The sequence below is a fragment of the Chelonia mydas genome, chromosome 3 (assembly GCF_015237465.2).
Source record: "Chelonia mydas isolate rCheMyd1 chromosome 3, rCheMyd1.pri.v2, whole genome shotgun sequence".
Taxonomy (NCBI): Eukaryota; Metazoa; Chordata; order Testudines; family Cheloniidae; genus Chelonia; species Chelonia mydas.
In genome coordinates, this window is record NC_057851.1 from 121,919,677 (window position 1) to 121,940,194 (window position 20,518).

The 20,518-nt window shown below is 42.9% G+C and overlaps 3 protein-coding genes across 6 annotated transcripts in view; all 3 read right to left on the minus strand.

Moving 5' to 3' along the window:
* The window catches only part of LOC114022199, a 125,903-nt gene extending 121,404 nt beyond the window's left edge, over positions 1–4,499 (minus strand). The window contains exon 1 of one of the 2 annotated variants that reach the window (XM_037895133.2): positions 4,297–4,499. The gene's annotated coding sequence lies outside the window, so the exon portion shown is untranslated. The remainder of the gene's footprint in view (positions 1–4,296) is intronic. The other variant, XM_043543196.1, reaches the window with a different exon arrangement.
* Positions 393–4,300, minus strand: PRR18 (proline rich 18). The gene has a single exon (XM_037895136.2). It carries the CDS (start codon positions 2,137–2,139, stop codon positions 1,435–1,437), a length of 705 nt encoding a protein of 234 aa, XP_037751064.1. The 5' UTR covers positions 2,140–4,300; the 3' UTR covers positions 393–1,434.
* Positions 4,500–8,165: 3,666 nt separating the features above from the next.
* SFT2D1 (SFT2 domain containing 1) overlaps positions 8,166–20,518 on the minus strand; it is a 39,817-nt gene continuing 27,464 nt past the window's right edge. For 2 of the 3 annotated variants that reach the window (XM_027833256.3, XM_037895138.2), the window contains 5 exons: positions 20,121–20,202; positions 14,642–14,677; positions 13,610–13,668; positions 11,284–11,313; positions 8,166–8,879 (listed from right to left, as the gene is read on the minus strand). In XM_027833256.3, the coding sequence (XP_027689057.2) occupies positions 8,840–8,879; positions 11,284–11,313; positions 13,610–13,668; positions 14,642–14,677; positions 20,121–20,202 (247 nt within the window). In that variant the 3' untranslated portion in view covers positions 8,166–8,839. The remainder of the gene's footprint in view (positions 8,880–11,283; positions 11,314–13,609; positions 13,669–14,641; positions 14,678–20,120; positions 20,203–20,518) is intronic. The other variant, XM_037895137.2, reaches the window with a different exon arrangement.

The following is a 20,518-nucleotide window of genomic DNA, read 5'->3' on the forward strand; positions in this document are numbered from 1 at the left end:
TGCGACCCCCTCTAAAATAATCTTGAGACCCCCCCCCCACAACTCCCTTTTGGGTCAGGACCCCCAATTTGAGAAACGCTGGTCTCTCCTGTGAAATCTGTATAATATAGGATAAAAGCACACAAAAGACTAGATTTCACAGTCCGTGACGTGTTTTTCATAGCTGTGAATTTGGTAGGGCCCTACCTGTAAGGGTTTTGGTTCTAATTCTTAAGTTTTAAATCTTTTGGGCATTTTAGTCTAAGAAGGAAATTAAAATTATCCTAAATAAGCTGCACATTCTCTGCATATTATCAGCCCATCTTTATCATTGTGTAATCACTGTTTATCTTTCTCTCAATCCAACAATTAAATGCAATCAGATACCTGCAACAGATTAAGAAACAGCCCCATTCACAGTTACAAAGGTGCTGCTGTTGCAACACAAAAGGCTTTAATCGTTTATTCAAATAAATAAAAATGTTCCTTTATGTACAAATAGACAAAATCAGTGTACCCTTCCTCTATTTACAAAGTAGTTTCTTTTCAAAAGGAAATCAATACATTTATCCTTCAGTAACTGAACACTTTGTCTTGAGGCCCTGTATTGCACAGAGGTTTTGTTTTCCTTTTTTGCTTGACTGCCTTTTGTTGTTTAACACAAAGACACTTTTGTGATAATTTCTGATAAAGGCTCCACAGTTTAAACAAGTTTCTCCCACCTTCCTCTCCCTACCCAGACCCAGAGATCATAAACAATTCCTGCAAATGTCAGGAGTCAGCTTTTGCTACAACACACACTGAAGTAAATACAGCAGATGAAGCACCTGTTGCCTTACAGTAAGTTAACTAGCCGAGAACGTTTGTCTTGGTTTCTGCTCACATTTGATCACATTCAAACACCCCCAACGTGCACATTTTAACCTCCCCGTCCTGTCCATCATCCATTAGAAACTCCTGATTTCAGATAAAAAGCATCCAGCAGCCCAGCCGGATCAGAAGCATCTATCCAACACTGATTAGTCAGCCCCCTTTTTTCTCTCCCCACAAGATGTGAATGAAAATGCACAGGACACAGTAGCTATAAATACATTTCCCCCCCATTTATGTAGCGCCTGGAACGGCCGCCAGCCTCCAGCGGATCAAAGCGCAAGTCAGTTTCCTCAGGCGGGGATAGCAGCAGGGCGGGCGGTTAAACCTGGCACTAAAACTCCGCTTTCCGTGGCTCTGAGTCTGGGGAGACGAAGACGTCAGGTGGCTTCGGAGCAGGACACGGTGCTGTCCAGCTTCCCGGGGGGGTTCATGATGAGCGAAGAAGAACCCCGCTCCCCGGCACATCACACGGGGAGCCCCCCGGCTATTGCTGCGAGGAGGGGCGGGGGCTGAGCGCTCCCCGGGGGCGTGCGGCGGGACAGGGGGTGTTTGGCGGGGCGGGCAGGGCACTCCCCCCAAGCCTCAGAGCGCCCCCAGGTGGGGCAGGGTCTCCAGCTTGTCGGCCCGGTCCCGGCCGGCCGCGCTCTCCACCCCGCGCAGCCACTCGGTGCACTTGCGCACCAGCCCCTCGTCCGCCGCGGCCCCCGGCGCCGCCTCCTCCTCGTACTCCACGTCGTCGTAGCGGTGCCGCTCGTTCAGCAGCGAGATCTTCAGCAGGGCGCGCAAGTCCCCCGGGCCCGAACCCGGCCCGGCCCGGGCCCCCCTCCGCGCCGAGCCCCCCGCCGCCGCCGCCGGGGCCGCCTTGCTCCGGGAGCCCGGCAGGAGGCGCTCGGGGCCGGCGGAGGGGCTCGGCCGCCCCCGCTGCTTCTCCAGGCTGCGGCGCTGCAGCACCAGGGCCGCTTCGGGGGGGAGGCTGAGCGAGAAGCGCAGAGCGGCCTCTCCAGCCCCCGCCTCCGCGCACAGGCTCTCGCAGGAGCGGCCGCGGGGCTGGGGCGGGGCCGGGGCCGGCCTCCGCGGTTGCTGCCTCTGCAGGGAGGCGCAAGGCCAGGAGCTGGGGAAGGGACCGGCCCGCTCCGGGGGCGCCCCCCGCGGCTTCCTCAGCGGCTTCTCCTCGGCGGCCGGCGGCGGCGCTGCCTTCCTGGGGGCCGCCGGCCTCCGGGGCTGCGCTCGGGGGGCGGCGGGGAGAGCGGCCGGGGCAGGAGGAGGCAGGATGGGCGGCAGGGACATGGTGGTGCCCGGTGACCCCCTCTGCTCCTCACAGCGGCTCAGGGCTGATGGTACCCCGGGCAGGGCCGAGCATCCCCCGCGGACGGGTCGGTCCCGGCTGCGTGCCCAGGCTGCAGCTCCATGGGAGAGCGCGACGGTGCTGAGACCGCCGGGCTCCGTGGCTGGCTCCCGATGAATGAGACACACACGCAGCGGCGGGGCTGAGCAGGAGGCGGGGCTCAGGGGCGGGGGAAGCACTCACGGCGGGGGGCTGCGGAGCACTCCCTCCGCGTGTTTGAGCCATGATGGAAAGGAGGGGCGTGATTTTTTTTTAAGTATTAATAGAAGAGGCAAGACTGGCTGTGAGGAGGAAGAGGTAGAGCAAAACGTTGGCAAGAGCTGTAAGCACAGTTTGAGCGAGACTGTGCCATTTACATCTGGAAAATATTAGGACAGAGGATTTCAGGATGTGTTTTAAAAGCTAGTACGATGGCATACTGTACCCCTTGCAGAAGGGGGGTTACTGCTTTTTACATTTTTAAAGAAGTCACTTAAAATATGTATTTATTGTAATAATTTGTTCCTAATACACTATTAAAAAAGAACATTAAATATATTCAAATGTAGAAAATATAAATGCTTCCCTTATCTATTCAGAGGGTCACTTTCGCTTTTTGCTGTCCACTACATACGCTCCTTCCCCTTGCAACAGCTATTTATGATTTACCGGTTCACCTTCTCTACTAAAATGTAGTGAAATAGTCAACAGATACCAATTCCTTTTTACATTCACAGGTGAATTTAAAGAGACCTACACAGGCCATAAATTTATTCTGAAATAAGGTGGCATAGTGGAAGTTTTGTTACTGTTTCAGCCCCTCACCCTTCATTCACACGCTCCTCACCATAGGCACCAATCTCTTAAGCTCCCCCCTCTTTCCTAATCTCTTAGCTTTGTCTTGTTCCTAGACTTAACCTCTACCAGTTGAGTATGGTAGAAGGAGGGAGCTGCTGTTCCTCAGTTGGATGGTCGCTGTTAGGAGCTGCTGGACCGCTGTAACATCAAAAGGCTCACCCAGGCAATCAAAATGAGGTTTTGGAGAGACAGTCTCCCACCCAAAAAAGTGATAACTCACCACACTGCTTTTACAACAAAGTATTACTCATTTTTGTATTAGCTTTCCCACAATAATTCCAATATTAAAGTCCACCCAACTGAATGGATGGGTAAGAACAGAAACCAATATAACCTTCCCCTTACTCTGACCATGGGACCAGTTTAAAAAGGTACATAAAACAGCTTGCAAACATGAATGATAGGGAGGACAGTGAAATTGTCAGCAGTGATAAGGGAAGAGAGAACCTAGGAGGAAAAATGAGAAGTTAGATTAGTGAGAGGATTTAGTAGAACAGCTAGGAGAAGATATCAGTAAGACAGGCTGAGATGTAAGACTGGTTGGGATGGAGGACTACATTAGTTTGCAGCAGAGAGCAATGGTTAGGTAACACTCACCAAGAGCATGGATGAAATCACCCAGAGTGTAGAAAGAAAAGTAGTCAGAGCAACAGTGGAAGATAATTGAAGTTATTCTTTCAAGCAGGCCAACAAAGTAGCTATATCATATTGTTATAAGAATACAGTCCACAACAGCTAGTGATTGAATGTGGGCAACCACTCCAGAGAAATATTTTGCAGGACAGTTTGCAAAGGGCAATCATATGGCTCAAAAACAAAGATAATGTTTCAGAACATGGTATTCTAATTGAGGAAAATGTGGAAACAAGGACACAATTGTTAAAGCCAAATCAGATAAGATGTTAAAAGCAGCAGAGTAAGGATGACCCAGTTGTTAGGCTGAGATTTGGGAGACCTAGGATTCCCTGCTTCACCACAGATTTCCTGTGGGGCTATGGACAAGTCACTTGCTCAGTATGTGCCTCTGTTCCCCATACAATGAGGACAGTAGTACTTCCCTACCTCACAGGAGTGCTGGGAGGATAAATACAATTTGGCCATGTAACTACTAAAATGAGCGATTAAATATATGTTGATTTAATCAGCTGGAGATTAATTACTACCATTTACAAGTGATTGGAGCAAAAATTGTAGCAGCTGGTTCTTAGAGATTCCTTATTACAACATTCTTTGAATAATTTTTTTAATATTCATTAGTGTACCTGAAACTGTAGTACTCCAAGTTTCTTACTGTGTGGAGTTGATTCCAGTTGTATATGCAAACAACTTGTCCAGTTATTGCATAGTGTCTGGAAATAAGGAAAGTAATTGACACAGCAAGACCATGATAAACAGCTATCCTACAAAAAGGAAAGGAGTACTTGTGGCACCTCAGAGACTAACCAATTTATTTGAGCATAAGCTTTCGTGAGCTACAGCTCACTTCATCGGATGCATACTGTGGAAAGTGTAGAAGATCTTTTTATACACACAAAGCATGAAAAAATACCTCCCCCCACCCCACTCTCCTGCTGGTAATAGCTTATCTAAAGTGATCACTCTCCTTACAATGTGTATGATAATCAAGTTGGCCATTTCCAGCACAAATCCAGGGTTTAACAAGAACGTCTGGGGGGGGGGGGGGTGTAGGAAAAAACAAGGGGAAATAGGTTACCAGCAGGAGAGTGGGTTTGTGTGTATGTGGTGGGGGGGTGAGAGAACCTGGATTTGTGCTGGAAATGGCCCAACTTGATTATCATACACATTGTAAGGAGAGTGATCACTTTAGATAAGCTATTACCAGCAGGAGAGTGGGGTGGGGGGAGGTATTTTTTCATGCTTTGTGTGTATAAAAAGATCTTCTACACTTTCCACAGTATGCATCCGATGAAGTGAGCTGTAGCTCACGAAAGCTTATGCTCAAATAAATTGGATAGTCTCTAAGGTGCCACAACTACTCCTTTTCTTTTTGCGAATACAGACTAACACGACTGTTACTCTGAAAGCTATCCTACAGCTACAGTTCCTGCCTACATCAGTTCACTAATGATAAAGTTTTCAGTTACATTCTGATTTTATGAAAATATTTTTAAATCAATTTTTTTGAGGGGGAAATGCTTGCACTTCACTTATAGAAAGGATAAATGCTGCCGTAACTGACAAAACATTTCTGGTAATAGAATGTGCATGGAATGTAACTTGTTCTCCAGAAGTGAGCTTTCTAGATAGTGATCTAATTAATAAGATACTCCAGACCAAGCAGTAATACTGATTAATGAAGACAATTAAAATATGTAATGAGACACAAGGTGAGTGGATCAGCAGCATTTGACTTCAGACTATGTGGTAATGACAACTGAAGTGTTTAATTGGAACTAGCATCTGTGAACAACACCTGTAGAATATTTTTAGCCCAAAGCTAGTTTCTTTTAACTTGTCATTCAAATGGGAGGTCTCATCTACCTTTTCCATATTTTATCATGGACCAAGCATGCTTTCTGCATAGATGGGATTATAAAATAGGCACTTAAAGTATCACTCATAATTGACGAGGCTAATGAGGACAAATACAAATATCTGAAATTTTTGGCCAAGTGTTCACAACCTTATTAATTCCCTAACAGGATAACATTTTGGGGCAACCTGATTTGGCAGCAATTTGGAAGAGAAAAGGCCATCAATGCTCCCCATCACCTGCCTTACCCCTTTTTGATGCTCAAATTCCAAGCACAACAATCCCAGGCTAAAAAAACAAGGCCTTCTCAGAGCCTGATTTACTCTTGATGCCTATTGTGGCCTACCGCCAGAACAGCCTACTGCCTGAGAAAGCCCTGGCTTTGTAGGATGGCTCAGGCTCACCCATAAGTTAACTTCTTCCCTTGAGAAAGGCATGTTGATGTCTGTCACAGAGAAAAGGAAGGTGTCTCCAAAAATCAAACAACTTCTGTTGTTCTGGGAGAATCAAACCAATGTCTATCCCATTGGAAAAAGAGGGTTTTGACTCCCCTGCTGCCAGAAACAACTGCTCAAAGTTGCAGTCCTATGAAGCATATAAACATAACCCCAGTGCTCATTTGTCCTTTAATTTCCATTCCAACTGACAGCAGGAGTCCACAAGCTGTTCCATGAAATTCTTCCATGTCCACCACTATGTGTACAATTGCTGCAATCCAGATGACCTGTGGGAGTCACCAGCTGGAACTGTAATGAACAAAATTTATTGATACCCTCCACCACTAACAACAACGTTGGGAAGGCCAGAGCAGTGAAAGGTCCTCTTGTGCCTTGTTTGCTAATGTCAACTGCCCTGTGTCCCAGCTAATCAACCCAACAACCTACTGAAGGGACCAGGACTACCTAATGAGAGCCCTCCTCTTAGAGATTCTACCCCATTGGCTAACTACTTCAACAGGACAACCCAGAAGGTATGCACCCCCTGCAATCTCACACTGACTGGTAAAGCCAGAATGCCTTATACTGCTGATCAAACCATACCCATATTGCAGGATCTCTCCACCACATTTGATAAATTTCAGTGGAATGCTGCTGTCTTACATACAGGGGTTTAGCATTAATCAATACAATGGCTTCCTTGTCCTTCTGCCTGAAGGCAGAGGACTGCCCCCAGAGTCCTCACTTCTGAATCCTCTCCCCCAGCCCTTTTCTATTTAACACCTATATGAAGCTGTGAGACAACAGGAATGCATACGCTAGTAAAATGTAGCCACCATGCTGTTTCCTTCAAAGAAAATGCAAACACTATCTCCCAGCCATCCCACAGTCTAGGAGTCAACATTCACATGAAGACTAGCTTGTTAAAGCTAAACCTGGAAGAGATGGAGGTACTGCGGTGGATAGAGGGAAACTTAAAGAACTTTCTACCATCATAACATCAGCCATTTAAGAGCTAGGTTGTCTGTAGCTTCAGGATCCTCAGACTTATCTTTGCTCTTCAATGCCTGAATAGCTACAGTTGGAAAAATATTCAACCAAGGCTTGCCCCCAAAACACTGCTTTCACTGAAGCTAAGCAAAGTATACTCATAGAATCATAGAACTGGAAGGGACCTCTAGAGGTCATCTAGTCCAGTCCCCTGCACTCAAGGCAGGACTAAGTATTATCTAGCTAGACCATCCCTGACAGGTGTTTGTCCAACCTGCTCTTAAAAATCCCCAATAATGGAGATTCCACAACCTCCCTAGGCAATTTATTCCAGTGCTTAACCAGTCTGACAGCTAGGAAGTTTTTCCTAATGTCCAACCTAAACTGCCCTTGCTGCAATTTAAGCCTATTGCTTCTTGTCCTATCCTCAGAGGTTAAGAACAATAATTTTTCTCCCTCCTCCTTTTAAGTACTTGAAAACTTATGTCCCCTCTCCTCCAGACTAAACAAACCCAATGTTTTCAATCTTCCCTCATAGGTCATGTTTTCTAGACTTTGAATCATTTTTGTTGCTCTTCTCTGGCCTCTCCAATTTGTCCACATCTTTCCTGAAATGTGGCGCCCAGAACTGGACACAATACTCCAGCTGAGGCCTAATCAGCATGGAGTAGAGCGGAAGAATGACTTCTTGTGTCTTCCTTACAATACTCCTGCTAATACATCTCAGAATTATGTTTGCTTTTTTTGCAACAGTGTTACACTGACTCATATTTAGCTTGTGATCCACTATGACCCCTAGATCTCTTTCCACAGTACTCCTAGGCAGTCATTTCCCATTTTGTATGTGTGCAACTGATTGTTCCTTCCTAAGTGAAGTACTTTGTATTTGTCCTTATTGAATGTCCTATTCGACTATTCCACATAGTTATATATTCACTTCATGTACATTAAACCACCAGGAGCATTTTTTCAAAAAAGCTAATAAAAATTAAAGGTTTTAAAGTCACTTTTGTATTCTGAGACAGTTTGAGCTAAGTACCTGTACCAACACAATTATTTTTAGTCTGACAGATAGGAAAGGGGATAGCAAAAGAGATTTGAAGTAATAACTGAAAGTGTGTTGACTAGTTTCAAAGTGAAATATATATTGCAAGCATAATGTTTTAATTTTCCTGCCTATGTGGCTCAAGTCTAAAAATTAGATAGTCTAGACACTTAAAATAATTCATTTATTTTGTAATCATTGATTTATATATTATCCATAAGCCATTTTAATCAAATATATTTTAAGTTTCAAAGTGAAAAAATTGGTGCTTAAAAAGTAAGTATAACAAAACTGAGCAAGCTTTTACCAGACCTCTCATGTTCAGACCACGCTTTCTCCATACTGCACATGTACAAACATTTCAAAGCAGCCCTATCACCTATAATTAACTAAAAATATTTCTCTATAATAATTACAAAATCCTGATCTTTGGGAAACGCATAAAGTAAACAAATAGTAATTGCACATAAGAAATATGAGACAAAACTTTATATGAAACTTTTACATATGTTACCCAGAATCCTGAATTGTCTACATTGGGGATTAAACTGTGTTAACAGAAACTAACTCAAACAGTTCTAAGATTACATTGCATGAAGTGTTAAACCTATGCTAGTTTCCAAATGGTTCAGACAGGGATAAAACACTGCTTACCTGGCTCATATTTAAACTTGGTTCTGCTAAAATGATTTAATCCCCAGCATGCAAAAGGCAAGGAAAATACTAAAACTGTCAGCAAGTGTTGTTTCGGGAGTGGAAGTTCATAATTTTTCTGAGTAAACTTCACAAAAATATAAAGTTCGCTTTTAAAAGCTGTTGAAGAGTTTGTTTTGTTTAGTCTAACTCAGGCAGGACGTGAAGCATTTAATCACAGCATCCCTTAAAAAAAAAACACAACATTTATTTACAGGCCACATTCAGGTCACTAATATTTTTCAGACTACATAATATTGTGTTCTATTTCCCAAAATTAGTTATAGAACATACAAATTCAATTATGCACTATTTTGGATGACAAAATGAAAATTTTAATTACTTGTCAGATGCAGAATTCTGATAACTTATTAATCTCGGTGGAGAGTTTGAAATATCTGAAGGGGCTTTGCTTCCCTAATGAGCATTTTGTAAATTGGTTTTGTATACTGTTCCGTTTGGATTAGTCTGAATTTGTTCAGCCTCATTTAATTTTTATCTTCCCAAAACTTAATTTACTATTCAGCAGAATTTTTGTACTTGGTTGTTAGCCACTTTGAAAATTCAGGGACACACCCCATATTCTTGAGTTTAGGTGAAATAAGCTATTTTCGTATGCCCCAACACAGCTGTCCCAGAATTAACATTTATATAATAAAACAAGTGCTAAAAAATAAGGTAGATCAAATTCTACTGGAAGTGAATAAGCCGCATTAGGGGTATTTTTGTTGCTACAATTTTTTTTTAGTGTAAATTAAAACACATGAGTACTTTAGAGAAGTTACGCAATACCACTTCCTGGCACCATGTAATAGCTCAGCCAACTATTTGCATAAGCCAGACAACGTATGTAGCTCAATTTGTGATGGCATTTTATACTAGCAAATACTTCAGTTACCTGAAAAAGTATTAGGCTACTACAGTATTTAAACAACCTGTCAAAATAATCATAGGGTTCTTAGTTTTTATTACATAGACACTTTTATATTATCTAAACAATTGAACTGAAGCAAATAAACTCTGTTTTATCAAACCAGCATTCAAACAAAATAAAGAAGGCCAGGGACCAATGGTTAATATCTTTGAGCATACTAAAACACAGTAGTATGAATTAAACTGATTTGAACAAAAATAAGCCTATAGAAAGTGAGACATGATAGCTGGAAATGTAGAAATTTAGAATGCTAGTAATCTGATTGGGGAAGTCGGAGGTGTCAAAATTAAGGTGACACTTTATAGTATTTAAATAAGATTTATTTCACTGCTTGCAACTATCTTGAAGACACAGTCTTGTTAGAATTAATGAGATCACCTATTGCTATAACTAATTTATATTATGGTTTAATTCTGCCACACTTAAGAGTCTTAGCATAGATTTTTGTTGCTTATGTCAGGTTTTATTGGATTATTATAGAAAAGCAGTGAGAAAATACAAGATGAAAGGAGAGGTACTATGAAAAACTTAGCAAGGCAGGATATATTTATAGGAGCAGACAGTCAATGTAAAAAAAAAAATCAGAATGAAGTGCTTTAACATACTATTGTTAAAAGACCAAATTGCACTATATAGTTTCTCTAATCTTTCAATTCAACTAAAAAAAAAATTTACTTTATGCATTTGATGGCACTGTGTGTAGTGCCAGTTTTCCCTAAGTATGTGGGTCTTTCACACAGGAATAATGGTGGGGCAGATTTTAAAAACAGGAAAATGGCAAAACCAGAAACTCTGGCAGGTGGTTCAAAAACAGATTTAGTAACAAACTATTTAATTTTTTAAAACTGACTAGATTTCACATTCATTGTGTCCATTTAAGCTACCAAATATTGTCAAATGTATATGCAAATTTATGTAGGAAAATCCTTAAACTAAGCAGTGTTGTATCATATTATAACAAACAATTATTTGGGGGATTAAATCTAGAAAAAAATGCTACAATGCTTTAACAAGCAAATTGCTGAGTATCTTTATCTGCACCCAACTTAAACTTCAGAACAGGCATTCGTTATGGTAGATTTGACAGAATTCAATTTTTATTTTTTATAATTTTGACCCATAATCTAAATGTTTATTTAAGCATTTTTTTTATTTTTATTGATTTAAATGTTCACAGTTGCAAGAAATTATTGGAGTTCAGACAATTTTTTAATGACAGATGCGGACATTCAAAAAGTTCAAACTTTATAACTGTTAACACACAAACTGTCAACATCACATGTCAAAACACACAATAAATATCCTTAAAAAAAATTACATTCTAGTAAGTTCTCAAGCAGCGTTTTTCTTACTCTGCCTATTTGTACATTTTGATGGAAATATTTTCTTATCTGTGCATATACAATGAAGTTGATGTTTACAGACATACCAATAAAAACCTAAACCTTCCAAGCCTACTTATGGTACAACTTTTAATTCAAAAGCAATTATCCTCCAAATGCTAAAAAATTAAGATTGAGGATATTATATTTGACTTTTCAAAATTAGTAAGTTAAAAATGTGATTTTCAAGAAAATTACACTTTTGAAAAAAAATTTAGAACTAAATAGGCTAACTTTTATTTTTATAAAATGAGGGCAATTAAAGGAGACTCACCTTGCAAAAGGAATATATGAGAGACTATACCTGAAAAGGGAGAGGAACAACAGTTAAAATTTGAGAGGTTTCATTTGTTTTCTACATATCAATTCAGTATTTTAGTCCACAACTAACAAAAGCACACTGGTATATTGAACCCTCTAACAGGATTACGTATTCAAATTACATCCACTTGAAAATAAAAGGATTCTGCAAGAACTAAGTGTACTGCCAAGAGATTCTGGTCTCCTTTTTTCTTTGAATGTTGCTATGTAGTATATAACTTCCATTGAATATGAATTCCACTACAACATGTAATATGGAGATTTACTATCACTTTAGGAATCTTAACTTTGGTTCCTGAAGACTGATTACTGAACTATATGAAACCTACAATTCTCCCAGAAATCAAGACAGCAAAGACATCATTGTCTAGTTTGAACAGAACAAAAGTAGTTTATGCAAATATGTACCTGGTGGTGTGTATAGTGCACACACACACAGCTATAGAGTAAGACTACTTTATGGAATTTTGCTCTTATAGCAACATGTTCTGGCTTCCCTGAAGTGGTAGTTAGACCTGGCCTCAGGTTAGGGTTAGACCCTAACCACCACTTCAGGGAAGCCAGGACTGACACCAGGATGGTGAGAACAGAATCCAGACTGTTCCTGCTCGGAGAGTACACTAATGTTAGCCACATCTGAAGCTGTCTGAGGTACAGGCGTGCGTGCCACACCACATATGTACATGCTGCCATGTGACCTAGTAGACATAGATGCATCCGGGCTGTCATCAATGGGTGCGCCGACACTTGGGCGATTAAGTCTGTCATGGCTTTGAACCAGACATGAAATGGACATGAACAAGCACTCGAAGAAGAAATTGTGTTCCATTCTCCTACTTGTCCTAATCAGACACTGGGATGGATTTGACATCAAAAGACCACAACTTTATTAACTTTTAGGTTTAGTTATAAGGCCCTAATCTCCACCAGTCCCCAATTACCTATTATTTACTTGGATCCAGTGCAACATTAAATGGCCTCCATAACAACAACAAACTCTCAGGGTTGGCCCGCTTCAGCCTAACTCCTAAGCATTTAGCCTACTTCTGAATCCTCCCTCCCATGAGAGGGGACAAAAGGGTACATTTGAAAGCCATCTCTCTGCAGGAACTTACTGTCTCCCCTTTTTCCTCCAGACTAATAGGGTTTACCAGTTAGCTCAGAGTTTTCTTCTGTTTATCTCTGGGAACTAGCCATTTTGAGCCTCACCCTTGCACTGGACACCAAGGGTGCCAGCAAATAGCTTAGCCATACAGCCAAACCCACTGTCCAATATCTGCCTCCCTTTGGTTGGGAGAACTTAAAGGTTGGACCACACATTGTCCAGTGTCTGATAAATGTTCCTGTATTTGGAATAGGGAAGATGGGCACACCATACCTGATTTTCCTATAGGAAAATCACCACAGCCCAGATCCACAAAGGAACCAGCATATCTAAGTCCCAATTTTAGGCACCAATGTGATTCACAACCCCCACCCCATCCCTGCACTGCACCTAGGCTTCATCTGTAAAAGTTCCCTAGGTGCTTAAGTTTCTGCCCCTGGGCACATGCACTGCTGCCTTGCTCTAACCATCCAGATGCCTATCCCCAGTGTGATCCACAAAGCCAGGGGAAAACAGGCATTTATCTACCTCTCTCATCCGTGGGACCCAATCCGGTATGTGTGTTCAGAGCATGCCTATCACATTGGTCCCCAGTCAAAATCCTGCCAGACGAAGAGGAGTAGGTGGTACCTTCCTTAACTTTTAGGCCAGTGCTTAGAAGGCTCATTTGGGATGTGGGAGAGCTGGGTTCAATTCCTTCACCTGATGGGAAGAAGAGACTTGAACGGGCTTTCCCCACCTCTCAGGAGAGTACCCTAACCACTGGGTTATGGGATATTCTGATGTGGTTCTCCATCAGCCTCTCTTAATTGAAGCTTGTGCACTTTAGATACATAAATATTTAAACAGTCATTAGAGCAAGGGGACTGGACCCTAGGTGTTCCACCTCTCAGGTGGGCACCCTACTCATCAGGATATAGAGTCACTCACTCACTCTCAGACCCAGTGAATTAAGGATCACATTTTCTAACATATATCTAAAGCTATCAGACATTTGTCTGCAAGATAATTTGAGCTAAATCCTGCCAAACTGCACATACACAACACAATTTAGAGCAATATGGATTTGGACAGAATTTGGCCCTATCTTTTTTCATAGGTACCTCTTAATTACATGTCAAGATTATATGGCAAGTGATAAACAATTCAAGATAAATTTTAAAAAAAGCCTTACCAGGTCATTGCTAGGAACTGGAGTACGCAGAATAGCAGGGCCAAACCTTTCTTACCCCACTAAAACAAAAGAAACATTGCAGATTAAAATTGATTTGTACAAAATTATTTAATTTAGTAACTAAAATTACTAGCCTACTCAATCCAGTTCACTCCAAAACCTTAGCTGATACATGATGGTCAATCTCCTTATTTATGAAGGTTTAGGAGCTTAAACAGATCTCCTTCTCCTTTGCAATAACTATAATCAATTGTTAGACTATCATTCCAACTGAAGAGAGCTAATTAGCATCTTTGCAACTTAAGTCTTCCCTAGTTATGAAACTCTTCAGAACAAAGAATTCCAACTACCAAACTACTATCTCCTTCATATTCACTATCCATATTTGATCTGTGCAACATTACAGTGTATGTTCTTTTCAGATACAGGTTTACCTTCACCCTTGTATTGACACTTGAATTACAAAAGCATAGAACTGAGGTGGCTGAAGATACTTTTATACAAAAGTTTATCATTTCTATTTTCCTTTACTCATTTTAAGATCTTATGTTCTGCAACTCCTTTCCCACAATATGCAGTTGTAAGAGTGCTCTTGCTCTGTAGCAGAGATGCTCAATGCCATCCACCAACTAAATGCAATTCAAACACCAATGTTGCACACTTCCATTAAAAGTGGAGTTTGTTTAAATGATTCATAAGAACGGCCCTACTGGGTCAGACCAAAGGTCCATCTAGCCCAATATCCCGTCTTCCAACAGTGGCCAGTGCCAGGTGCCCGAGAGGGAATGAACAGAACAGGTAATCATCAAGTGATCCATCCCATCGCCCATCCCCAGCTTCTGGCAAACAGAGGCTAGGTACACCATTCCTGCCCAAGGACATCTATCCCTCTGACTTCACTGAGCTTTAACGATACAATCCCAGAACCGCTCTTAAACATTAGATGAACCACAGAGTGTTACCACAGCCAAAAATCTAGGCAAACCAGCTTGCTCTTAAAAGGGACAGAGGATTTCAGTTAATATCACTTACCCAGAATACAGCACACAGAGTCAATATCAAACACAACTGAGGAGAAAGAAAAATCAATGGGTATAGTGTGCAAATATCCAATCAAGCAAATAGTTGATATGTTCTCAATAAGTCATCAGCATTTTCATATGCACCATCGGTAATAAGGGAATCCATAGGCTTTTCTATAGTATCAACAGTCTGAACTTAATCCTGAGAATTAATGCCAAAAACAGCGTCACTGTGAATCTAGAATTCACAATACCCATCTTCTGACAAGACAGGCACTAGCATTATGATGGACAATCCACTGTTAAAAACATCCATTCACAATTATTGTATTTGGCAAATACAGACTTGGTTTCTGCCAATGTTTTTGTCTCCCAGTAATAGTGAGACGAGGCCCACTAGGGAGCAGCTGTTTTGCATTCAATAAAAAAAGCTTAGATGAAACTTTGTTCAGGCTACTCATGTGGCTCTGTTATTTCCTATCAGTTGTCAGTTTGCATTTTAATAGGACAAAGGAGGATGCCAAGTATATTTAGCTTCAGTATCTTGTAATATGTGATTCCAAATAGCGTAAGGGCCAAATTTATGAACAGAGTAATTTGTTTTTCTAATTAAAATCAAAAGATTTGCAATTGTAAGTACAGTGTCGTTAATTGAAAAGTACGATTTCCCTTCAGGGCAGAGTATGGGCCATGAAGAGCCTAAAGTATCTTGCTAGAAATACTGTCAATCTCTGTAATGCATAGTTTTTCCTGCATGTTTTACACATTTATGCTTTCCAACTACCCTTTCTTCATGATAAGCCTTTCCTTGGTGTAACATTGCAACTAAGTGATTAAAAATGAAATGGTTTATAATCCCAGATTAGTCACAGAATTTATCTAGTATAAAATGCAGAAATATACAGTTAACCATTGCCTTGGGTTCCTTATCCGACTACATTTCCCCTAATCTGATTTCTGTCCTCTTCACTCCACTGAAACTGTGCTCAGAGTTTCTAAGAGCTTGTCTACATGAATACTTGGCTCCTGGCAAACTGGAGTGTAAACTGACCCCAGAGCTGACCCTTGGGTATGGCAAATCATGGCAACTGCTCGGGGCCCCATGCTTTGAGGAGGCCCCGCGCTTCAGTGTGCATCTGTAGTGCGGGACCAGGCGCCAGCTTTTCAAACTGCCGAGGGGTACTCAACCCCAGGCTCTTCCCCAGGCCCTGCCCCCACTTCACCCCTTCCCCCAAGGCCCCATCCCACCCAGTTCCGCCCCCTTTCCTGAGCCCGCCACATCCCCCCTCCTTCTCAGCCTCTCTGAACACCATGAAACAGCTGTTTGTCATGGGTGGGAGGCACAGGGAGGGAAGGGGAGGTGCTAATCCATGGGGCCGCTAGCGGGTGCTCAGCACCCACCATTTTTTCCCCCACGGGTGCTCCAGCCCTGGAGCACCCACAGAGTCAGAGCCTATAGGCTGACCCAGGGGGGTGGGGTTAGAGCACTAGGCTGGTGTAGGCATCAGCAGATGCTACTGTGCCTGCTCAGTTTGGGTGAGCACGCTCAGTACAACCTAGATCGGAAATTCTGCCAGGGAGCTGTTTGTGTCACTACACTGGCCCAGGCAGGGGGAGAGCGCGTCCAGGCAGATTTGTCCTGGACCCCACTACCCCTGTAGGGACGGCCCTGACTGACCCCATACTAGCCTGCTGCATACTAAGCATCCATGTAAGCCATGCTGCCATGCACTAACAGTTCCCTAAAGCATTTTAATCTACTCCCGTTTAAAAACTAGATAGATTAAAGTTCACGGGGGAACTGCTAGTGCATGGCAACAGGGTCCACATGGACATTTAGTGTGTGGCAGAATAGTGTGGGGTAGATTTGTACCCCATCTTGCAGCAAATTAAGTGTTCATGTAGACAAGTCCTATGTGGCCTCTATGGAACAAATAATGTGTAAGTAGTCAAGGTGATGACTGCAATGTTTCCATTTTCCTCACTTTTTTTGCCCCATTTTAAATTCTTTGGGACAAAAGACTATCTTCCTGTGCAAATGTACAATGCAGAGCACATTGAGAGCTACTGCAACATAAAGAACATTAAAAAATATTAAAATAACTAAGGTTGCGAAGTCTAGCATTCAAAAGTTAGGAAATTCCAGAATTAAGGTGGTCTGTGCAGCCTTAATTTGGCCCGTGTGCATATGCATTATAACAGTCTTTAATTACATGATCACATGCTTTTCCCCCCTACAGGAAATCTGCCTCATTCAGTGTACAGAATGCATTTTGCTCACTTAAAAGAGCAGGTATGCAATATTTTGTTTTAACCTCATAGTTCAGTATGTGGCCCCAGGCCTTATTTACTGTACTTTTCTAACTCTGCTCTGATGACAGAATTATTAATTTCCTGATGGGCCTTTCTATGGCATTCATCATTATACAGAGTGCTTCACAAATGTTAACGAATTGATTTTCACAAAACCTTGTGAGATGATTGGGTATTATCCCCATATTACAGCTGTGGAACTGAGGCACAGATAAATTAAAGGTCCAAAGTATCCACTAATTTTGGGTGCCCAATTTGAGACATCTAGGACCTGTTTTTTCAGAGTCTTAGCATTAGATAGCACTTTATGTTCAAAACATAGTTGCCACTGAGTTCAGCTGAAGTGCTCAGCACTTCTGAAACTCAGACCCTAGGGCTTTAAGTCAGGCCCCTAGAACACTCAATTAGTGCCCATGTGTGAAAGGGTTATTTTTTAAGCGATCAGCCCAGCATCACAGAGGAACTCTGTGGCAGGGACAGAATCTAGAGCTGACCAGACACTGGAATTCCCATTCCATAGGGAGTGGGGAGCCTCCCCCACCCCAAACATTTAAAAATGTAACAACTGAAATTTCCTGCAGACCGGGAATTCTGATATTTTGCTTCAACTTTTTTGAAACTATATTTCATTTTGACCTTTTTGAAAGGTCTGAGGCTCCCCAAGCTGCCCAGGCCTTAGCAGCTCACCAGGCAGGGAACCAGACAGCACGTGGAGACAGGCGTCCCAGGCTGCCAAGCAGCTGGGAACTATTTTCCCCTGGAAAAATTTGATATAGCAGAAAAAGTGAATTTTCCATCAGAATATCATTGACAAAGTTCTCAATCAGCTCTAACAGAATCCAATTATCTAGGGCTTCATTCAACTGCCTTAACCATGAAGCCACCTTTTTCCTTCTTTCAATCTCCTGACTCATTCACTACACACTTTCCAACTGCTGCAACAAAGAAAGTATGGGTCCTATAGACAGCTGCATCTTTTTCTAGACAACATTGCTTCAGCCCCAGAGCAGGTCCACCTGGTGCAATGAATGAGACAGAGATCAAGAGGGAAAAAAAATAGTATGATTATGTATTTCAAGACTGCATAATGCATGTGCGCTAGGGCAGTGGTTCTCAAACTTTAGCAAACTGAGGACCCCCATTTTGATTTAAAATTTTTTTGAGAACCCCCCCACCCCTAAGTCCCTCTGCTCAGCCATTGCCCCGCCCCCTTTCCGGGCCCTGCCTCTGTCCTGCCCCTTCTCCAAGGCCCCGTCCCTGCTCACTCCATCCTCCCTCCCTCCATTACTCCCTCTTTCCCACCCTCACTCACTTTCATCAGGCTGGGTCGGGGGGTGTGGCTTCTGGGAGGGAGTTTGGGTGCACAAGGGGTGCAACACTTACCTTGGTATGCTCCCAAAAGTGACTGGCACATCCCTCTGGCTGCGGCTCCTAGGTGGGTGGAGGGGCACGGGGTCTCCCCACACTGCCCCTGCACACAGGCGCTGCCCCCGCAGCTCCCATTGGCCGGGAACTTTGGCCAATGGGAGCTGTGGGGGCAGCGCCTGCGTGCAGGGGCAGTGTGCGGAGACCCCCTGGCCCCACCCCACCCCAGGGGCTGCAGGGACATGCCCGCCGTTTCTGGGAGTGGCAGACAGCCAGGAGAGGTAAGCCTGCTCCCCAGCATGCTGGAGTCGTGCCTGGGAGATAGGGGGAGGAGTTTCTCAATGGGGCCTGTGGACCCCCTGGAGTCTCCTGGGGTCTGTGGACCACAGTTTGAGAAACACTGCGCTAGGAACCTGATCTAAGGTTACATGGACAACTTTAATCCTGGCATTTCCTAACTTTTGAGTGCTTGACTTTGCAACTGTTTTGGGTGTATACTTTCTTGGGTTTTTTAAAAAAGCCAACAGAAAAAAATTCCATCATGTGGCATCATATTTACACCCATATGGGTCATAAGCAGAATTGGAACCTTTAGTTCTACTACACAGACCTTTGCCACTTGTGCTGGTGGGTTGTTATGCACTATGTGGACCTGCAGACTGAAAGGGGGGCGGGGGGAAAAGAAGAGATGAGACTGCCAGTGAGTTTCACAGATATTTGCTGACAGTAGAGGAATGGTGAAACTCAAGACTCTAGAGTTCCATTCTGGGTGCTGGAAGGGAGTGTGCTCTAGATGGGCCCTGGAGGCTTAGCCCTTTCTGCCCAGTCCCCTCCATCCTGTCCCAGTCCTGTCTCTTCCCCACCCTGGCTTTTCAATCCCAGTTCCAGTCTCCCTGCCCAGCCATTGCCAGGTCCATCCCCCACTCTGACCCACCACAGCTTCTTGTCCCAGTCTTTCTGCCCAGCCAGACCCAGTTCTTCTCCTATATCCTGACTCATCAGATAAGTTTCCCATCACCTTGCAATGTGGCTCTCATCCCCTTTGCATTATATCGGGGAGCTCCCTCCTCTACGCCTCCTGAGCCTAGCAGAGGGCACTGAGAGCACAGGAGCAGCTCCCTTCTCTTAGTTCCAGTGCCCTGCACAGCCTGGGCTGCTGTAGCTCAGAGCTACAAATGAGAGAAATGAGAGAAATTTCTGCTCAGCCCCAGGCTGAATTTAGCAATGATGCTCTAGCAAGTCTCCACTTATCACAAGCAATGTGAGATTTCTCAAAGGTTTATAACCAGGCCAAACTGGGGGCGGGGGCGGGTGTATTTTCACACGGATGGCAAAAAGCATACCCTGACACAAAGGAAACCTGGCAAAATTTCAGGTACCTACTCCAGCGCATGCAGACACTAAAGCCTTTCAAAGGAAAGAAAAAAAAAATTCTGTTTTTTTAAAACATGAGACCCCAAAAAAACAAAAACAAAAAACCCCACACCATATTTTTCCTAGCCTCGGTCTCAAACAGCTGAACTGTTTTAGGTGAAGTTTTCAGCCTGAGGTTCACACCTGGCATGGAAAATTTCAGCCATAATGATTTAAGTTTGGCAAAATTTATGAGCAACTGAAAATAGACTCTTATAATGAGAAATGTCAGGCAAAGTTAAAAGATGGTGTTACCAGTCCAGCACATAATAATCCAATAAAAACTTAATGTGCATCCAGGCAATACCTTTTTCTGGCCAAAGCCTCAGATTTGCTTCCTCCCCCACCCGCCATGCAGTAAGATTTTAAAGTTAAAAATATTAGTAAATGTAATTTACCAGCATAACAATTGTAGCAATTAATCTTGTTGACTCAAACATTTTTTTCAGCTGCTTCACAGGCCCCATCAAGAAACACGTACTAACGAAATAAGGAAGAAACAGTAAGGCACATTCAAATAATCTTTGCAAGAAATCAATATAGGTAACTTATAGAGCCATCCAATATTTAAACTAGAGAAAGGCATCACCCTTCAACAACAGCAACTGATCAGGTCAAAGATTAATACTCTTTATACATTTGTCCTGGGAATCAGCCTACATGTGTATCTGCTATGTGCTCCCCATTTCCTTCCAAAATATTCCTAGATTTATCATAGGGACACCAGTTTAAGTCTAGTCAATCTAGGACTGTCTCAAAATGAAATTCACCAGAATTGAGGAAACCTTGAAGGATT